This window comes from Miscanthus floridulus, chromosome 13 (assembly GCF_019320115.1).
Source record: "Miscanthus floridulus cultivar M001 chromosome 13, ASM1932011v1, whole genome shotgun sequence".
Lineage (NCBI taxonomy): Eukaryota > Viridiplantae > Streptophyta > Magnoliopsida > Poales > Poaceae > Miscanthus > Miscanthus floridulus.
The window spans coordinates 82,017,426-82,037,259 of record NC_089592.1 but is presented as its reverse complement, the minus strand read 5'-3'; the positions used below and the strand labels follow the sequence as shown (position 1 = coordinate 82,037,259).

General features: G+C 43.4%; 3 protein-coding genes and 2 pseudogenes across 3 annotated transcripts; 3 read left to right on the top strand and 2 right to left on the bottom strand.

Annotated features, from left to right (window-relative positions):
- Nucleotides 1-4: 4 nt before the first annotated feature.
- On the bottom strand, nucleotides 5-5,885 carry LOC136501178 (putative L-ascorbate peroxidase 6; annotated as a pseudogene).
- Nucleotides 4,182-5,797, bottom strand: LOC136500156 (chitinase-like protein 1). Its single transcript, XM_066495543.1, has 5 exons — nucleotides 5,458-5,797; nucleotides 4,955-4,977; nucleotides 4,813-4,836; nucleotides 4,634-4,719; nucleotides 4,182-4,587 (listed from the first exon to the last, which is right to left on the bottom strand). The coding sequence occupies exons 1-5, from the start codon at nucleotides 5,795-5,797 to the stop codon at nucleotides 4,182-4,184; spliced, it is 879 nt and encodes a 292-aa protein (XP_066351640.1).
- Nucleotides 5,886-8,152: 2,267 nt separating the features above from the next.
- On the top strand, nucleotides 8,153-12,805 carry LOC136500472 (chaperone protein dnaJ 10-like). Its single transcript, XM_066495822.1, has 10 exons — nucleotides 8,153-8,471; nucleotides 8,558-8,617; nucleotides 9,675-9,757; nucleotides 10,172-10,331; nucleotides 10,502-10,631; nucleotides 11,197-11,355; nucleotides 11,514-11,692; nucleotides 11,788-11,868; nucleotides 11,948-12,085; nucleotides 12,212-12,805. Exons 1-10 carry the CDS (start codon nucleotides 8,385-8,387, stop codon nucleotides 12,305-12,307), a joined length of 1,173 nt encoding a protein of 390 aa, XP_066351919.1. The 5' UTR covers nucleotides 8,153-8,384; the 3' UTR covers nucleotides 12,308-12,805.
- Nucleotides 12,806-13,250: 445 nt separating this feature from the next.
- On the top strand, nucleotides 13,251-17,166 carry LOC136501272 (uncharacterized; annotated as a pseudogene).
- A 107-nt stretch (nucleotides 17,167-17,273) lies between these two features.
- Nucleotides 17,274-19,430, top strand: LOC136501273 (tetraketide alpha-pyrone reductase 1-like). Its single transcript, XM_066496771.1, has 5 exons — nucleotides 17,274-17,677; nucleotides 17,809-17,975; nucleotides 18,095-18,289; nucleotides 18,389-18,551; nucleotides 18,877-19,430. Exons 1-5 carry the CDS (start codon nucleotides 17,557-17,559, stop codon nucleotides 19,239-19,241), a joined length of 1,011 nt encoding a protein of 336 aa, XP_066352868.1. The 5' UTR covers nucleotides 17,274-17,556; the 3' UTR covers nucleotides 19,242-19,430.
- Nucleotides 19,431-19,834: the final 404 nt, after the last annotated feature.

Genomic DNA, 19,834 nt, shown 5'->3' with positions numbered 1-19,834 from the left:
CAGGTTGGATGAATCTAAAATAGAGCCTTTTTTCCAATTAACCTTCTGCAAACAAAATGCTTTGTGCTTTGGTAAAATTTCAGTGCAACTCGTATGGTCCAAACGAGACACTGGTACAGAGGAGAAATTCATTAACATTGTAGAGAAATAGACGGTTCTAATTAAGCCGCTCTCCACGAGGCTCCACTGTCTACGAGCTTGATGTATGCATCCCTGAAGTCGTCGAAAAATCTAGCTTGGTCCTCTGCATAGACCCTGATCCATCTGCAGATTTCAAGTATGCAACATTTAGCATTTTCTTGGCCCATCTAATTCCGTGTAGCCACGTGCTAAATACATTTTGTTACGGAATCAGTACTCGAGGAAAAGATGTCATCAAGGAAAGCCGATGTAGTTCAGATTTCATAAAACTACCTTAAGCACTCGTCATCTTCGGTGAGTGCCCAGTCCGTGCGCAGCCCAACCATTGCTGCCATGCCAGCTTCATAAAGGAACACGATAAGACCACACGGTAAGTTTTGATAAGCATAGACATCAAATGGGTTATGATGGACAAGTCGTCTCGAAAATCCAAAGGAGATGGAAAAACAGAATCGAAACAATTGATAAGCACATGCACTTACTCGAAGATGTTTGCGGCTTCTCAAGGAGCACCTTGAAATAGGTGTTATCGAAAACAATTTCCCGAATCCTTTACCTCCAATTGTGTGTGCTCCAGATAAAACAACCATCTCCTGTGCCCTGTTATGTACCAAATATAACTTTAGAAATGGGCCTAATTAACACAACCTGCTTTATGGAGCAATGGCTAGAAGGCAGAGGGATTAAACATAAAATCTGCTCAAATATTGCCAGGTCAGAGGAGATGAGGTCCACTAAACAGAACAAAATTAAGAACTGGAATTCACAAAATATATATAACTTGAGAAAAAGGACAACTCACGAAAAGCCCTTTTTGCTGAATAATGTTTTTAAGGAAGTTGCATCCAATGTTTCTTCAGGAAGTTTACCAGTTGGATCAGCAGTGCTGCAAAAAGAATGGTGTTCTTCAGAAAACTACTGATACAAAGACAAAAACACAATCTGGATTCTGGAATGTATAGCTTTCTTAAAATTGTAAGTTGAAGGAGTAAAATAAAATGTGATGTCTCACCTAGAATCTGATCTTCCTAGCCTTACTGGAATTTCAGGCCCACCACAGAGCGCAACTGCCTCAGCACCAGCCACGACAATCAAATCCGCCCATGACACTGTCAGCACAAACAGCAGGAAATTTGACTCATGTGAATACACCCAAACTGGAGTTCATAAAGAAAGTGCAAGCCAGCAAATGGCATAATTTACATACCTTTCTGAACGTTGTCAATTCCTTCTTTTGCTTTTCTTAGTATCTGTTCAATTATGAGCCAATTAAATAGACATCAACTGAAGGAAAGATAAAGACACACCAGGAGAGGGGGGCACCTTTATGGATCTATTCAGCCCAGTATTTTCAGGTCTGTCAACTTCATAAATTATAGAGCCATTCATGCCACCTGAAAGGTATCAATATTAGTAGTCTGACGAAAGGCAAATATGTCTCTTTGCTGAACTAGTATAGCAGTGAGGTAGCAATCTTACCAAGTATGCACCACAAATGATGTTATTTCTTTACTTTTACAAATAGAATTTTATATCTCCTTAGCAATACCATTTTGCATAATGTCAAGGTCGTCGAACCCTCGACGCGCCGGGCCTCGGCTACGCAGCTCGTAGCCGTCGGCCGTCTTCTCCGGTGAGGTTATGCCCCTCTACCGCAGGCTTGTAGATGAGATAGGAAGAGATAATATTCTTGCTTAATTTCTCAAGTGCCACTTACAAATATTTATAGCCTATGCGGCTGCTATCAAAGGGAAACAAACCTCCTAATTTTAGGTAACAAATAGATGCTAATATCAAGGAAAATAACTTGATTACTTTCTAAATCTGAGCTCCTCTAGCCACGCAGTGGCTGCTGGGCCTCCGTGGGCGCGGCTTGCGCCTGGCGAGCAGCGCGTTCGGCCGCCCTGCGTACGTCGCGGGCGCGCCTGCGCCTGGAGTACACGCGTCCGCACATGACACATAATTTTCGTAGACAAATGATTTTTTTTCTCGAACACACATAAGAGATGCGTATCATTATATTAAGAAAGTCTTCTTATACAAATGCTACTCAAAAACCTATCAGTTTTCTTAATCCAAAGAATTTGATAGTGTACTACATCAACCTGAAATCAACCATGGTATTAAGAGGCTAACCTGATTTGTCACCAATTTCGAAAGTCCCTGCATCATGGAAAACCAATCGAAGCACACCAGCAGCCTTGGCCTTGGTTAAAACATTCCTCACACCACTTCGAATAATTGAAGCATCAGATATCTCAGCCCTGTGAAATCAACCAGATAACTTCTCTTATAAATAACACTTGTTTTAGGAGCAAGAAACAGATTTAAGGATCTTTTCCTTTACTAGATCACTGTTCCAAGTTTACTAGATTCGAGTATGGCTTCTTCTTTCAAATATGGCTCATTACATGCTTCTCCTTCTAAATCCATGTTCACACAGTATTTACCATTTGAAATATCAAGAAGATGCTCTTTTGAATGTCGGTTGGTAATTTTAAGAGCTGAATAGCTAAATTCAGTGATAATAATGCACTTACGCGATAGAGATGTTAATACGAGGAATCAGAAAAGGGAGTAAAATGGCATAAGCAAAGTCTCTCCTTCTTATACGCCAGGAAGATCTAGGACCTGGAGCCACCAGAGAAGACAAACTTTGAGTTGACCATACTAATTTCCATGGTCTGGCATCAGCCCAAGCAACAAAAAGTTTACCATTGTAATTCAAATATTTACAGGCGTACCCAATGCAGACAGCTCCCGCTCTGTGCGGGGTCTGGGGAAGGGTGTAAGTGGCAAGCCTTAACCTCGCCTGTGCAATGCAAGGAGACCGCGACTCGAACCCGGGACCTTCCGGTCACAGGCGGTAAGACTCTACCGCTTGCACCAGACCCGCCCTTCAATTCAAATATTTACAGATTCAGAAAAAATGATTTGGAGCCAAGTGATATGAGGTTCTAACTGAAACACAAAGCATAAGAACTGCGATGTGTACCTGAAATGGAATCTTCAATTTCCTGCTCAAAGAGTTGTGAACATACTGAATCAGCAGCAAGCTTACTACCAGCTGCAGCAGCTTTTATTACCAGCTTCCCATCTCTTCTACCTCTGTACATAATGATTTCTCAGGTTATTTGTTTCCATGCAGACAAGACTGCATCATATGCATACGGGAATGAGAGTTCTCTAACATCACCTGCAGGCACAGCGCTGTAGCTGTAATAGAAACTGCTGGAGGACGAAGACGACGCAATATAGGGGATGTTGGTGAGCTCCATCCCCTTTCCCGGCTTGCCTTCTCTGAGTTTTCAGTAACAGCTACCAGCCTACCACAGCTCTGAAATGAAAAAAAAGGAAAAGGACACAACCCACTAGTCAGGCTATCTGTTCCTGGTTATCCATGTGTGGTTCCCAACTTCCGGTCCCCACGAAGTCACTTGGATAAGCTGTGTTCCAGAGATATTTATCCCTCCATTTTTTTTTTGTCCAACAGCTATGCCTCCAAAGACCCTTGCTTATCTCTCTAATTCACAATGGAATTTCACTGTCTTTGATGTCTTTTTCACTGTGGCACAAACATACCTTGTCTTTTTGTTTATGATTTTACAAGAATGAAGAGTTCTCCAAAATTGTGCCTCTCGAAATAGCCTTGCAAGAATAATATGAAATACAAAATGACCCAAAAGACCAAAACTCGCACCGCCAATTGACCGAATTCACAAAACAAACCAACCCACGACCCTAATTTTAAGCTCAACTAGAAGTGACGGATTAAACTATACTAGCTCAAAACAAAAGGGGGCAAGCCACAAACAAAAAGATTATTGCTAAAACAATATACATGGCAGCCGAAAAGAAGCAGCAACGAGGAGACAATATAATTTGTACATTTGACACATAACTGGATTTTAATTCTCTCTGCTTCAAGAGTAGAGAAAAGCATTGCATTGTTTCACAGATATGGTCTCAATAGACTGGGGAAGCCAATTAGTGGGCCCAGATATACAGGGTAGCATTCAAGGATTTTTGAAACATATTTCTTAGAAGTCAGAACTCTTTGATGATGGATTGAAAGCCACCTGGTCACCACAATCCAAGTTATCTTCAGAGCACTCACGGCCAACTCCCATCAAGCCGAGATAATGTTGGTAATGGGATATAATGAAGTTCATCTTATCGGTGGATCCTTTACCACAGATGGCATCACCATACAGGATGTTCATGGTAGCACCAAAGCCAGGAAACCTCTTGGATAATGTGTCCTTCTTGGTGGGTTTCCAGTTACCAACAAACACATCATGAGCAGATGGCTGCTTCCTCTTCATTGGAGTCATCCACCTCCAAATGGCTGCTTCAAATGCAAGTGTGGCATTCTGTTCCAGTAGCTCTGGGTGGTTCAACAAATCCTGCTTGATACCCTTCCCAACGATACCGTAGTTGTAGTTCCTGGGAAACATCAACAACATAGCCAATCGTCAATCACTTAACTTACTCAACTCGTAACCAACAGAAGTGAAGACAGGGCATATCAGCCTCACCAGTAAACAGGAAGAGCACCTCGGCCATAGTACTCAACTCCTTCAACACAAGGGTATAATTAGTTGCTATCATCACAATAGCTCTGGCTTGGGCTCAATTCATGGTTGTAGCAAAGCCCCCAAGCTGTTTCACCATCAGGCGCTTCCTTGTATCCACCTAATGGAACACACCATTCCAGTGTTAAGTGTATTATAATAACAATATCAGACAAAATTCAGATTAATCTACACAAGATTCCAATCAATCAAACAGAACTACAGTGTGTAAATCCAACCTTGCCAACCTCATAAGTCACACCTACCAAGATGAAACCAAAGTCCATTATAGTGTCGTTTTCCTGGATTAAAAAACAGATTGCAAATCTAAGACCCAAATACCAAAAGAACTATCAAGGGTATGCCATTGCATTCGACAGTTAGATATAATTGAAATGAAACAAACATGTGTTTCCAACTTTCCATTGTCTGTGCTTGTGATCCTAGTGCTGAAGGTATTCTGTGAAATTCTTTGGAGAAATCCCAGATAATTGAGATTCTCAATTCAATATCAAGCAAATCATGTTATCCTGGAATCCTACACTCATCTACATAAATCTGGCTACAGATCTCAGTGCACAGGAACATGGCTAAATGCCTAGATCGCGAATTCTACTAGTGAGCACGCCTGCATCAAGCGATCAGTTCAAAAAACAAATCATCTGAATCTATCAGTCGATCCCAGGGCATCGGATTGCAAAATTATAGAGTGGTTAGCAAAGAGAAGAAGAGAGCGTAGTACAGGATGTCTTGGCGCCGACGTGGCCAAGGAAGGCGGCGACCTCCCTCATGCCCATCTCCTTGCCTCCGGTAGTGTCGAACCCGCGGGGCTCGAAGAGCGCGGCGGCGGTGATGAAGGCCGTCCCAGAAACGAGCGGCGTGGGCGAGATCGGAGTCGCGCTTGGAGAAGAGCTCCTCGAACTGGTACGCCTTGAAGAAGTAGCCGATGGTCTCGTTGCAGCAGAACTGGCTGCCGCTGCACTCCCACCCTTTGTCGCAGACCTTCTCGCCGCCCGCCACCGCCGCCGCCGCCGAAGTGGCCAGCAGAAGCAGCAATGCCGCGCCCCTCGCGTCCCCGCCATCGCTGTCTTGGGTGGTCTCTCTCCTTACAGACGAACCAACTCAACACTGTTTGGCGCGGCGAGCCGAGGAGTCAATGGAATTGGGGAGAGAAAAAAGACGGTAGTGGAGGAAGAAAGGAGGCTGGAAACGGTAGCGACAGTCGTCGACGCGGAGGGAGACGGTGAGCTGTCACTCCGTCACCCTGTCACTGTCACTGACTCGTTGCTCAGGGTCAGGGCAATTCTCGTCATTTTGTACCTTATGTTTTTCGAAATTTTGAAGTGCTTCCACAATTATCGTTTAGTAAAGTGCTTCCACAATTATCATTTAGGCCCTCTTTTGATTGCAGAAAAAACAAAGGAAAAATGTAGGATCCACGTTCCTATAGATTGAATCACTATAGCGCTCTTTGGTTTAGAGGAATTGCATGTAGGAAAAACATAGAAAACTTTCCTGTGTTTGATTTCATAGGAAAACCATATGAAAAAAAGCATCCACTCAAATCTCATGTGTTTGGTTTCCTGTGTTTCTCCTACAGGTCATCCAAACACCTATTCCTACAAACTTCCTATATTTTTCATTCCTCTGTTTTACATATGTATTCATATTCTATTTCTGCGTTTTTTCCTCCTCCGTCATTTTTTTCAATCCTGCATTCCAAAAGGGGCCTTAGTAAAAATATCATGTGTTGCAATGCAATTCAATAAGTTTTGGAATTAGATTTTATACCATTTTTAAATGTGATTTGTTCTAACTCATGAGAACGGTCATGATTCCGGATCGACATGGAATGCAAGCGCACTTTTGATAAAAGAAAGGCAGATGAAAAAATCACTTCGCTTTTTAGTATTAGATAAGCAAACATGAATGTGGACTACAACATGATCTAATATGTCTTGAAGTTGGATCTCGTACCATCGTTGGACACGAGCAGTTGGGTTGTGATGAGTCTGGACCACATACTTTTGAGAATAAAAAACGGGTTGGAAGAGACCATTTGCTCTTTAGTACTCTTTTTGATGACACCATCTTCTAAATTATACGTCGACCATGCAATTATATTATATTATATTTCTATAGTTATAAAATTATGATTATTGGATAGTAATTTTACTATAGATATAATATTATCAAGTTTGTATACAATAGTTAAGAGTTGTTAGCCAAATTATTGAGCAAAGATTATAAAGTTTGACTCTTGACCAATATAATAAAATGTCTTATAAACTAGAGTGGAGAAAGTATTTGGAGATAGAGATATATATACAGATATAAATATAGATATAGATATAGATATAGATATAGATACATGTAGAGATAGAGATAGAGATAGATATGTATATGTTTAAGACATTAAGTGTGTCTGCAATGGTGGCGATGTCACGAGACGCCAGTCCTTGTCCACGTGGATGACAGAGCAAGGAGAGATAGTTTGCTAGTGATGAACAAATAGTCAAATGATTTTACACGTCTTTTGAGAATTTTAAAGAAGAACATGTGAGACCAAATAATGAAAATAAAAAAGGAGAGTAAAATTTTTTTATTTCTCTCATTCAGCTCACCTAGCGACGCCGGGGCCTTGTAACTCAATCGTTTTCCCACTAAAATAGACAACATTAACTTATTTGTTTAAATAAAGTAAATATTAGGATGCAAATTGGGTTGCTGTGGTTTCTTTCTTTGGTTTTTTTTAGGGTGCTCCTCTTGGTTAAGCCTGTTGTAACTTTCTTCGCAAAAAAAAACTGTTGTAACTTTTATAAGTTACTAAAACTAGTGATAAGACATCGTATCGACTTGCTATAATTTCTTTGTAATATTAATTAAATCTTACTAGGTCCCCTCTCTTAAGTAATCAGCACAGGCAATAATCAACACTAAACTAATGTGCACATATACTAATAAAAGACGAGAGTGACAATCCCTAAAAGTAGAGTTTTCAACAAAATTACCATCGCCATAAAATCAGGATCGAAATGGCGGGTTTAGAACCATTTTTTAGGTTTGGAATATTGTGGGGTTTCTGTTAATCCAAAGTCTGAAGCCCTATCCCACCTACAAAATGCTAGTTTTAGCTTGGAGAAGTCACTACTTTTGTTATTGCAGTATTAAATACTAATTCCTATGTTAATGTTGACATGTTGTGTCCTACTAATATGATAAAGTACCTAACATCAAATTGTTCCTTTTGAGCTGTAGGCTTGAATTATAGTTTATTTTTGAGCTGTCATTAAGGACTATTTAGTTTTAGCAAAATGCAAATGTGGGAAGATATGGATTTCGTCGTTGGACTACAGTCACGGGCGGGTCCCAGTCTAACTTGGCAACTTGGCCAACGGCCTGTGCGCGTGGCAATTGACAAAATTCTCCCTGAAAACTTTAGAAAAAGTCTAGTCGACGCGCTGTGTGCGTGGCCGGACCTCAAAAGCCGGCTTCTCCCCCGACCCCGGCGCCCCCACCGCCGCCGCCGCCACCGCCACCGGATCCCACCGCCTGGCGCACCCCGTCACCTCTCCACCAACCGGATACCCGGACGGATCCGCTCCCACCTGGAGCCTGATCCGGGGGGGAGTCGGAGGGGAGATCGAAGCTTGAGCAGAGGGAGCCAAAATGGTGAAGGATACGCGCTACTACGACGTGTTGGGCGTGGACCCGTCCGCCACCGAGTCCGAGATCAAGAAGGCGTACTACGTCAAGGTAAGTGGCCGGCTCCTCGCTCCCGCTTGCTCTGCCGCGGGCGTTTGATCTGATTCCTGTCGCTGCTGCTGGTTGTGGCTGTGCAGGCGAGGCTGGTCCACCCCGATAAGAACCCGAATGATCCGCAGGCCGCGGAGAAGTTCCAGGTATAGCTGTTTTTGCCATTTCTCAGCTTGTGGTATCTATGCTTTGCTCAGCTTACAGATGTTGCTGCGAGCTACTCTGCCTGTAGTGTACAATCCTCGATTCAATGGCTCAGCTAAGAGATGCTGCTGCTAGCTACTCTGTCTGTAGTGTAGAATCCTCGATTCAATCAGATTAGGGACTTATTGCTCGACGCCAATGCCCAAAAAGTTTAGGCAGTGCTAACTGCCGGGTTTACTGGTTTAAATGGGTTTTATTAGGTGGCTAGACTTAGTACTTTGCTATTGAACGACTGTTCACTTCAATGATACCTTAATATTGCTAACAGGATAGTCAAAACAATCTATTACATGAAGTATGATTAATAGGAATCTAGTTCTTAAACAACAATTTTGACGAGTGAACAAAATCTAATTCTGACATATATGACGCATTCCGTTACTGTTTTAGTGTTTTATACTGAAGAGTTGCTCCATATCATTTTGTAATGCACATTTAGATAGTCATTCTTCTTTGTAGCCTACAAAATATCTGGCTGCTGCTTTAAGAATGGAGACATTATACATGTATCATAATGTCATTTTAAAAAGAAAGGTCACGTTGAGACTTTTCATTTGTCTTGTTTTTAGAAATAGGATTGCTCATACTTGAGACGTGAATTTCTCAATTCCGCAACAAACTCCTTTATCCAAAGTTAACATCCTCAATGTAGGTTGAATGCTCTTTACTTGTTGCATTGAGCTAGGCTATTTCACTAGTATGGTGTCTGTGATTGTGTGCAGGGACAATTATGATGACATTTTACTTGTGATTCTGATGATATTATATACTGACAAACTGTGATATGTGACTCTCTCTCCCTCTATCTGAATATGTGACATAGATGCATGCTTACAGTGAAAACACTTCTACATCACTAATGAACATGTTGCGCGTTGCTACTGAATGGCTATATATACCTTATATGATTCTTCATGGCCAGTCTTAAAATACGATTTGATACCATTACGTGGCATTACTTTGCATACTATTTAGTTCTCAATAGAATTTTCATAACAGGAACTAGGAGAAGCATACCAAGTTCTCAGTGATCCCACACAGCGCCAAGCTTATGACTCACATGGGAAAGACGGCATCTCAACGTATGTTCAATTACAAATAAATTACATGCTGCCGCTTGTCAAAGGAACTAGGGCTTGTTGGAGCATGGGAAAATTTTCCTATTCCTATGTGAATCAAACTATTTCATGTTGTTCCAAACCAGTCCAAGGCCTTCTCTTTTTTGGCACTGCTTCGGAGTGCTACCAAATGGCATGATCCTGCTGCATCTTTTGAGTAGGAAGCAGAGGCTGTACCAAAAGGGGAGGGTGTTAAGCTCATAGAGTCAGGATTCATGATTAACCATCATGGATATCGTATTTGGAACTTTTTTGGAGCAAATAATGTTCTCCCACCGAAGATGGGATTTTGTTGGGTTAACCGGTGATTTCACTCATGCTGCAGATAATCTTATAAGAGAGCAAAATCCCTACTCACATGGTTTCAACATTTGACAGGGAAGGAATTATTGATCCAGCAGCAATTTTTGCAATTCTATTTGGTAGTGAGCTTTTTGAGAATTACATTGGTCAACTGGCAATGGCATCAATGGCTTCACTAGATAATTTTGGTGAAGATGAGCAGATTGATGCAAGAAAGCTGCAAGAGAGAATGCAGGTATGTTCCTTTAGCAGGATTGTTATATAAACTTCGAGATAGTTGGTTAATAACTTAATATCATCATGGTTGTTGGTTGGTCAATATCCCATCCATGTTTTTCTTTTTTCTTTTGCATTTCATACTCTTTCTGCAATAATATCATGCTGAATGGAAAACTAAAACTGCAGGCTGTTCAAAAGGAACGGGAAGAAAAACTTGCAGAGACACTGAAAAACCTGCTAAACACTTATGTTCAAGGAAATAAGGAAGAATTCATCCAGCATGCTGAAGCAGAGGTGTCCAAACTTAGCAATGCAGGTTTTAGCCGTTACGAATCCCTTCTGTCGCTCAATGCCAAATATGTTTTTCCTTTTAATCCCATGCTGTCTGTTTTCTTAGTTGGCGTATGGTATTGAATAAGTTTTTCTTGTCTCTTTTATTTATCATATGGTTCAATAGATAGTTAAATATCTTGACAAGTATTACTGCATTTGACATCACTCTTAAAACAACCACTTATTGAGTTTATTCGCCTAAATGAAGCAGAAAATAGAAGCACGAGAAGCACATTCGAATTTCTTAATGCCCTCTTAACTAATAACTGAAAATAAGGTTTGAAACCGACCTCTTATCTGAAGTAAAAGGTGTACATAAGATCACAGCTGGCAGATATGCCATTCTTCCTTATCCCTGAAGTTTATGATAGTGTCATTATCCTACGGGAAATATTTTTTTGGCCAAACCTGTTGTTTAGTGTTATCAGTATGCACTCAATCTTTGTTCACTTCAGGCTACTCTTTTAATCTGTTCTTTCCAGGTAAGAATTTGTGCTCTGTTAACTGAAGTTTTTCCCTCTTTTGGTTCTGTTTTGCTTATATGGCAGCATATGGAATTGTTATGTTGAACACTATTGGCTATGTATATTCAAGGCAAGCTGCAAAAGAACTTGGAAAGAAAGCGATGTTTTTGGGGGTTCCATTTATTGCTGAATGGTTCAGAGACAAAGGGCATTTTATCAAATCCCAAGTAACAGCTGCCACAGGTAACGTAGAACTAATCATTGTTTAACTGGACTTTTGTCTGAAAATTTTGGAAGCATATAATGCAGTTTTTGGCATCATCTATGTTGATGTGCTATGTTTTTCATGAATTTTGTTGTCTCCTTAGTTTTTGACACATTGTTGTTTCCTTATTTGGCAGGTGCAATAGCTCTTATGCAGTTGCAAGAGGACTTGAGGAAGTATATGAGTGCCGAGGGCCAGTACACAGAGGCAGAACTTGAAATGTACATGGAAAACCACAAGAAAGTCATGGTTGATTCCTTGTGGAAGCTTAACGTTGCTGACATAGAAGCCACATTATCCCATGTCTGTCAAATGGTCTGTCCCAACAACTGCACCTTTCCCTTTGCAGCCATTAGTACTTTATTAACATGGCTAGTGTAGCTGTAGATTTCTAACACTACCAATACCAGGTACTTCAAGACAGTAGTGCCAGGAAGGAGGAATTGCGCCTTCGTGCTAAAGGCTTAAAAACTTTAGGAAGAATTTTTCAGGTATTGCTCAATTTCTGTTTGTATAGCAATAAAGCCGTTGACGTTTCCAGTATCTGAGTTTTATTCTTGCTCCACTTAGCGGGTTAAGCTCAACCCTAGTGAGGGGGAAACATCACAAGTGAAGAATATAGACAACATGGACGACAATGATGGCAGCTCCCCTGACTCATCCCCAAAGAGGGAGGCACCGTTCACTCCTAATCAGCCTCCTGTCCCGGTAACAGCTCCTCTTCGTAAACACGATTGCTTTGCCATTGTAACACCATCAAGTTATTGATATCTTGGAAAAGCTTTCTGACTCTTTCTCATGCAAGCCACTGACTTGCTTTCTTCTGTTTTCTAGAGCCCATATGTGGAGGCACCTCATGTTAACGGAGTCTATTGTCCGTTCCCAATGCCAGCTGCTCCACCTGGCGCACAGAGGGATCGAATCCCATGAGTCGAGATGAAATCTGCTTGTCCTATTGGCTATGTTTAACATTGCCTGTAATACTAGATCATTTGCATGATGCGCAGTTTGAACCTGAAGTAGAGGAAACACAGGAGTCCGTCAGGTGTCCTCTGCACTCCCTATTATTTTGGTCGTGTATGCATAGACTGTCGATAGCAGCCGTGTCTTGTGTACAGGTGTGTTTTGCTTTTTGTTGACCGATGCAGCTGTAGGTGTACATGTTATGATGCCCATTATTCTGTTGTCGACTCGTTCTATTTTAGCATAAACAGTGGTTACATTTGCATCCATGGGAAATGAAATGAAGTTCTAGCCATTGTTTTCCATCATTCAGGAGTCGGTGTTAATGGGGCTAGGGTTTTCATGAAACAAGTTTGTTCAGGCTTTCGCACAAATGCGTGGAAAGTATTCAGTGGATTATTGCAATTGTTGTAAGATCCTTTACTATTACTATATTATTATAGCCAGGGGCCAGGGCCTTGAAAATGAGGATTACCTTCGGAATCTCACCGATTGAAGTTCCACCTGAAATTCAAGCAATTTTTTTCCCCTGCTAGAATTTGGAACTTCATGTAAAGAGGCCTTCTCTGTTTGTATGAAATGAAACACCGTCCAGTTCTGACAACGGATGCTTATGATACCTGATGATCCTACACAGGAAGCAAAGAATGAAATTCCTGGCATGGACTAGCAGAGTTTGCTGTTTCCAAGCAAACAAGGACGATTCCCCCGGTTGTACCAAAATTCTAGCACAAAATTAGTAAGGTCTTTTGTAACGTAGAAATTTCATAGAAATCATATATGAGTTTTAGATGAATCAGTTTATTTTCACAGGAGAAAATGTGGAAAACAGGAATTTTAGATAATTTCATCTGGACCTTGCTATTTTTTTTTTTTTTTTGATAGGGACCTTACTAGTTTTAGATGAAAACAGAAAAAAATGTGGGCTAAGAGAAGCAGTCCACGTAAGCCTTGCAACGCAGGCAGGCAGTTCATCATCGTCCTCCGCATCCGAAGCAGTTCCGTGGTAGTACGAGACAAAGGTAACACCGTGACAGACTCGGATGCCAGATCACGGCGATTACCGCACGAATTATTCCTCGATGATCTAATCTAGCAACGCACGCAGTGGCGGCGTCGCCCACGTCCCATCCATTATTGCTCAGTCCACTCCACCGCCCACCTTGTAGTCGTCTTTACTCTTCCCGATCCGTCAGCCACCGATTGGTCAGGAGGAGGCGGCGGCGGCGATGGCGTCCCAGGACGATCGGTGGGGAGGCGCCGAGGACGGCAGCTCGCTCTTCGAGGGCATGGTCCTCTTCGCGCCAGAACCCGCCGCCACCGAGGACCCGGTCCCTGCCCCAGCCCCCGCTCCTGCCCCTGCCCCTGCCCCTGCCCCTGTCTCTGTCCCTGTCCCTGAGCTGCCACCCGCCGCCCGCCCCGACGCCGACGCGGCTTTGTCCGCGCCACCGCCGCTCGACGAGGACCTCTTCTCCGATCTCACCCTCCTCGCCCCGCAGGAGCCGCTCTCGCTGGAGCAGCCGCCGCCCCCGCAAGGCGAGGATCGGGGCCACGCGCCGCTTGCCCCCCGCGCCGTCGCCCGCGCCGCAAGCCACTGCTGCGGCGCTCTCCCGGCAGCCGTCCTCCTCTTCGCTACGGAAGAAGAAGAGGGCCGTGCGCATCGGGTACGGCCGCTCGCCGCAGCCCGCGCCGCCTTCCCCTCCTGCCACGGTTCGTGCCTCCGCAGCAGCTGCTGCGATCTCCGCTAGCAGTATCGCCTTCCTGGACGCTTCGCCGCATCCGGCCGCTACTCGTACCATCGATCAGCTCCCTGATCAGCAAGTCGATGTCTATGCCAACGGCTACGAGGCGCACGCGGAGGCGGTGTATGTGGATACCAATTCACCGCCGCGTGTAGAGGAGGCGGCAAAGGAGGAGGACGATGATGGGAAAGAGAACGAAGATGCTGGAGTTGCAGCCTTTGGGATCGAGGAGAGGCTGGCTCTCCTCAGATCCCAAATCTCCGGCAAGCTGGACTCCATCCAGCAGAGGGCTGCTGCCGTGGCTGCCAAGAGGAGGCTTCTGGCTGGCCGGCGGAGGAAGGTGGCGGAGGAGGCGGCCTCCGTGGCATCCAGGCACAAGGATTTGGAGAGGGAGCTGGAGGAGGCCTGTGAGGCCGAGGACTTTGAGAGGGCAGAGAGGATCAGTGACTCCCTCGCTGCGCTCGAGAAGGAGAAGGATCGGCTGTTGACGGCGCTGCGTGATGCTGAGCTTGACTATGGTTCAGTGGATTCGGAGCTGCAGGAGGTGCTTGAGTCTCGTATTGCTGCCGAGGAGGAAGCTGCTGCCCTTCTGAAGCAATTTGCAAAGGTAAATTATCTTTGTCAGTATTGTTTTAACTTGGCATAGAATTGTAGCTCCAAACAACCATTGCTCAAACATTAAAGAAAACACATAGGCATCTGAATTTCCACTCTCAAATATGAATTCTTGCTACTTATATACCATCTTTACAATTTTTACCTTGTAATACAATCTTGGTGTAATCTTTTCTTTGTTTGAAGAACACTTATAGACATGATCTAGTGAGGGGCTAATTTCAACACAAGATAGAACGTGTAAATTATGGAACGTCCTATCATATTATGTGTGTAGTATTGATGCAATTTTTGTTAATGCTCAAGGAATAATCATCCACTATGTTTACTATGTAATTATTGGCAAGAAGTTTCAAGCAAGATAATATTCCAACCTTTTGACTACAGGCTACAAAAGTGAGCTATCCTCTATGATTGAAAAGGATACATTTTACTATTTTACATGCGACTGGTTGTTGCTTAAGTTTCTGAATTAGGTCTGCATCACATAGCTTTGTCCAATATATCTTTTCTTCCTGTTATGTAACTTGTTGGAACCATCTAGTGCCCAAAACCATAGTTAAAAGTCGATGCAAGATAAGATGATCTACGATACAAACTTAAACAACAAACAATTGCTATTTCTTATGGTATAATTGCAATGGCTTCTACTCTTTTATCTTAATTCGTAAAACTCTACCTTTCTTAGGATGCCATTGAGCATGCTAATTCGGAGAGCAAGCAAGCACAAGAATTATCCTCGAAAGAAATAGAAGGGTGGCAAACATCAATGGAGTTACTAGAAACAAAGAAGTTAGAAATTGAAGTTGAAACACAGTTGGTTTTAGAAGCACGTTCTGGGTTGGAAGGGTCAATAGAGCATTTGGTTGAAGAAGACAAACTGGAGCAAGATACACTTAGTAAAAAAGGAGAAATCCTTGCTAAGGAGTTAGCTGAGCTTCTAGAGTTGGTGAGGTTGAAAGAAGCAGAGATAGCTGAAAACAATGCCCGGATCCATGAAGTTCAAGAAAGAATCAGTTCAGTGGTCTCCAGATTCCATGGCTCTCAGTCAGATATTGACTTGAAGCTCAATTCCTTGAAGGAAGCCCAAAGTAAAGTGGATCTAGAGACTGAAGAACTTGTGTTGAAAAAGAATGAAATTGACAAGTTCATTTCTTTAACAGAGCAAAAAGATTCAGAGTTGAGGGAAATTATTGGTGCTTGTTCCTCTGAAGCAAAAACTTGCCAACAATCAGTTGAAATAAGAAGAAAGCTTGCATCATCGATTTTGAAGTCAAGAGAGGATAGAATTGGGTTGCTAAAAATGGAGGAGGAATTTTTGCAAGATATTCAAATGCTTAGGCAAAAAATTACAGATGCAAGAACTACTCTTCAGGTACACCAACTATTCTTTTATTTTTTTAATATTTGTATTATTTAAATACTGAGCTTCATGTTTTGTTTTGGATGTAAGCTATTCTAAATATTTTATACTTGATTTTGTCTTGCAGGAGGTATCGTCAAGGAGAACAAGCATACAGCAAGAAATGGATTCATTTAAGCAGAAATTGAGCTTCATTGACAAAAGGGGCCCTGAGTTAGAGGCTGAAAAGAAAGTTGCGGCTGCTGCAAGAAACTTTAAGGAAGCAGGAAGGATAGCTGCAGAGGCAAAAGCTCTTAATTCCGAAAAGGACGAACTGCATGGTAAGTTGGAGAAAGCTGCTACTGATCTAGAGATAATAGAAAAGGACATTGTAGCAACAACAGACAAGATACAGGAATGCGAAGGGCTTATTGTACTTAAAGAAAAAGAGTCAGCATTGACAAGTTACAAAAGACTCCGGTTAGATTGTGCTGCTGCTAGAGCAGAATTGACTGCTGCAACTGAAACAGATGATACTGATGAAGTTGAGATACTACGTAAAGAAGCTGAAGCTACAGAATCTAAAGCAATGGAACTCAAAACATGCTATGACCTCCAGGTGGAGGACGATGAGTTCATGTTTCAGCCTGTAGTCCCTATAGCATTCATAACAAATTCAACAGGGCAGCACTTGGCAGAAATTGCTTCTTCATTCGGCCTATCTCCTCAGAAGTGAAATTGGACAGTGGATTTGCACACTACCAGGTCTGCCTGTTGCACTGTGATCCAAGTCCTACCTGTACCTGCGCATATTGAGGGGAAGATCTGTGCTAGTGTGAAACTCTCTCCTTCCAGGATACCCTCCTCAACGGCCCCTCTTTAACTCCCAGCATTTGGAATCTACTCCGAACTAGAGTAGGGATCCTAGGGAAGATCAACTGTACAACATACATTTTGCATGCTCTGTAGGAATTTAGTTTCCCTAGGCATTTTTTGTGTACATTAAGACTGTAATTTTTTTGTTGTGACAGTTTTGATTGAATTGCAGTGACATGCCATCATCAACCAGTATGTAATCAGATTTTTGTTTCGAGAAAAAGGATGTAATCAGAATAAAATGTCCAGGAATGAAACTTCTTGTGCATTGCCTCATTCTGTTAGGGACAGTTGCCATTGGAATAAACTAACCACTAACCAGTAACTTGAACTGATGAAATTACACATGTTTAAGAAAGTTTTGGTAAAGCAGCGTCTCAGTAGGAAGGAAGAAGGTTCCTGCAATACAAGTAGGTTGGTAATTCATGCCTTTCTAAGCTGTGAACTTTTGTAGGATGGGAGTGGTTTAATCCAGTGGAGTGCAGAAGCTGTGAGCCTCACATGACCAAGCCAACTCTCCACCTGCCCAACTGAGTCACCAAAAAGGGGTGACACACTAGCCATACTGGGTACTTCAATGTGCATAATATAAATATAAACTACCTTGGATCAAATCACAGGAGCACCTGGAGTCTGAGAGAATGGCTAGCGCTGCTAAGGGTAAAGTCTGTGTCACTGGGGCGGCTGGTTTCATCGCCTCCTGGCTCGTCAAGCGGCTTCTTGAGTCTGGGTACCATGTCCTCGGAACAGTCAGAGACCCAGGTCAGTTTCATCTTATTGTGCTGGTCTGAATTAATCTATTAGTAATACCTGGTAACGGTTTATGTCCATTTTTATTACTTGTCAAATAAATCTCTACTGAAAGCAAGGTAACTTGTTTGATGTCTTGATAGGGAATGACAAGAAAGTAGGACACCTCTGGAATTTGGAAGGCGCAAAGGAAAGGCTGCAGCTTGTGAGAGCTGACCTCTTGGAGGAAGGGAGCTTTGACGACGCTGTGATGGCTTGTGAGGGCGTCTTCCACACTGCATCGCCTGTCATCACTAAATCTGATTCCAAGGCATGCGAAACAGCAATTCTGACCACTCCATTTTTGTTAGAAACTGAAGGTTTCTCATGTTTTCAGCTTCAGAAAATCTGAACAAATAGCAACTGAAATATGACGATGCCACTTTGCAGGAGGAAATGCTTGATTCAGCAATAAACGGCACTCTGAACGTGCTACGTTCATGCAAGAAGAATCCATCCCTCAGGAGGGTTGTCCTGACATCTTCGTCGGCGACCGTGAGGATCAAGGATGAAGCCGACCTGCCCCCTAACGTGTTGCTGGATGAAACGTCATGGAGCTCCATTGAGTACTGCGAAAGTCTCCAGGTGAGCGTAAGGTTATCAAATCTAAACTCAGGCTATGATCTTGTGCGGTGATTTTCTCAGACGAGTAATTTGGATCGTGCCAATGTGCTGCTCCCTTAGATATGGTATGCCGTTGCAAAGATCCTCGCCGAGAAGGCGGCCTGGGAGTTCGCCAAAGAGCACAGGATCGACCTTGTGACTGTTCTTCCAACCTTCGTTATCGGACCTAATCTGTCTCCTGAGCTCAGCCCCACTGCTTCTGATGTCCTCGGCTTATTCCAAGGTATGCAAAATTTCTGTCAGGACAGAACCCTCATCAGTCTTTTTTAGAGAAAAAAAAACCCTCATCAGCCTCATATATATCCTTATCAGAATACCAATGAAACACTGTTTTCTTTAAGGGGCATACTGGATAAATTTATAAATAGTTAAAGAAAGAACATGAACAGGAACAGGTGAAACACTGTTTTCTAAGAACAACTACGGCACGGGATTGCCGGACTGAACTTTTTTTGTAAACAATATGCATGCAAAGGTCGATTTGCGGCATGCAAGGTTTATGAAAGAAAGGGTGACCAATGAGACGCACGCTGCTGCTGTGGTTGCAGGAGAGACAGCGAAGTTCACGGTGTACGGGAGGATGGGGTACGTCCACATCGACGACGTGGCGAGGTGCCACATCCTGGCGTACGAGTCCGCGGGCGCCCACGGGAGGTACATCTGCAACGCGGCGGTGCTAGGCTGCGGCGACCTCGTCGCGCTGCTCGCGCGGCGGTTCCCGGCGTACCCGATCCCGAGGAGCCTGCCCAGCGTCTACGGCGAGCAGTCGTACGGCTTCGACACGTCCAAGGCCCGCGCGCTGGGGCTGGCCGATCTCAAGGGCGTCGAGGAGATGTTCGACGACGCCGTCGACTCGCTCAGAGGCCATGGCCATCTCCCCGCCGCCAAGGACGCCGGCGCGCGTAGCCTTTGATCTGAAAAGTTTGTCAGTCGCTTGTGGAAAGCTTTTGATTCGTACTCTGCTCATAGACCATGGCTAATAATTTAGCTGAACGCTAGTGCACTGTCACCTATAATAACTAATATATGAAGGTCCACTTACATGATAGTTTTTCTTCTTTTTTTGAGGTGGCAGAAGCCTTGCCTTTCAATTAACACAGAAAAAAGAGTTTATACACAATTTGAAGGAAAAAAACAAACATAATTGCTATATCTTGCCCGGTTGTTTTTTGTTTACGTTCTAACCGATTTTTGGGCCGTCGATTGTTGTCTCGTGGCGCGTTTTCGGGACGTCTGATCTTGGTGTTTGGTTGTTTGTTTCTATGACATGTGGGTCCCGTTTTTTTTTTGTACTGTTTGATTTTTCGGGAACCACGCCTGATTTTGTGTCGTCCGTTTCCCCCTTTTCCCATTCTCATTTCATTTCGGCTTCCTCCCGTCGACTCCCGGCACGCTCAACGGCCTACGGCACGCTCGACGCCCGCTATGAGGCCGTGTGCGCCCGCGTGGAGGGCGTCCGGTTCGCGCAGGTGGGTGTGGCCCTGGCCAGCCCCGATGGCGGCCTGG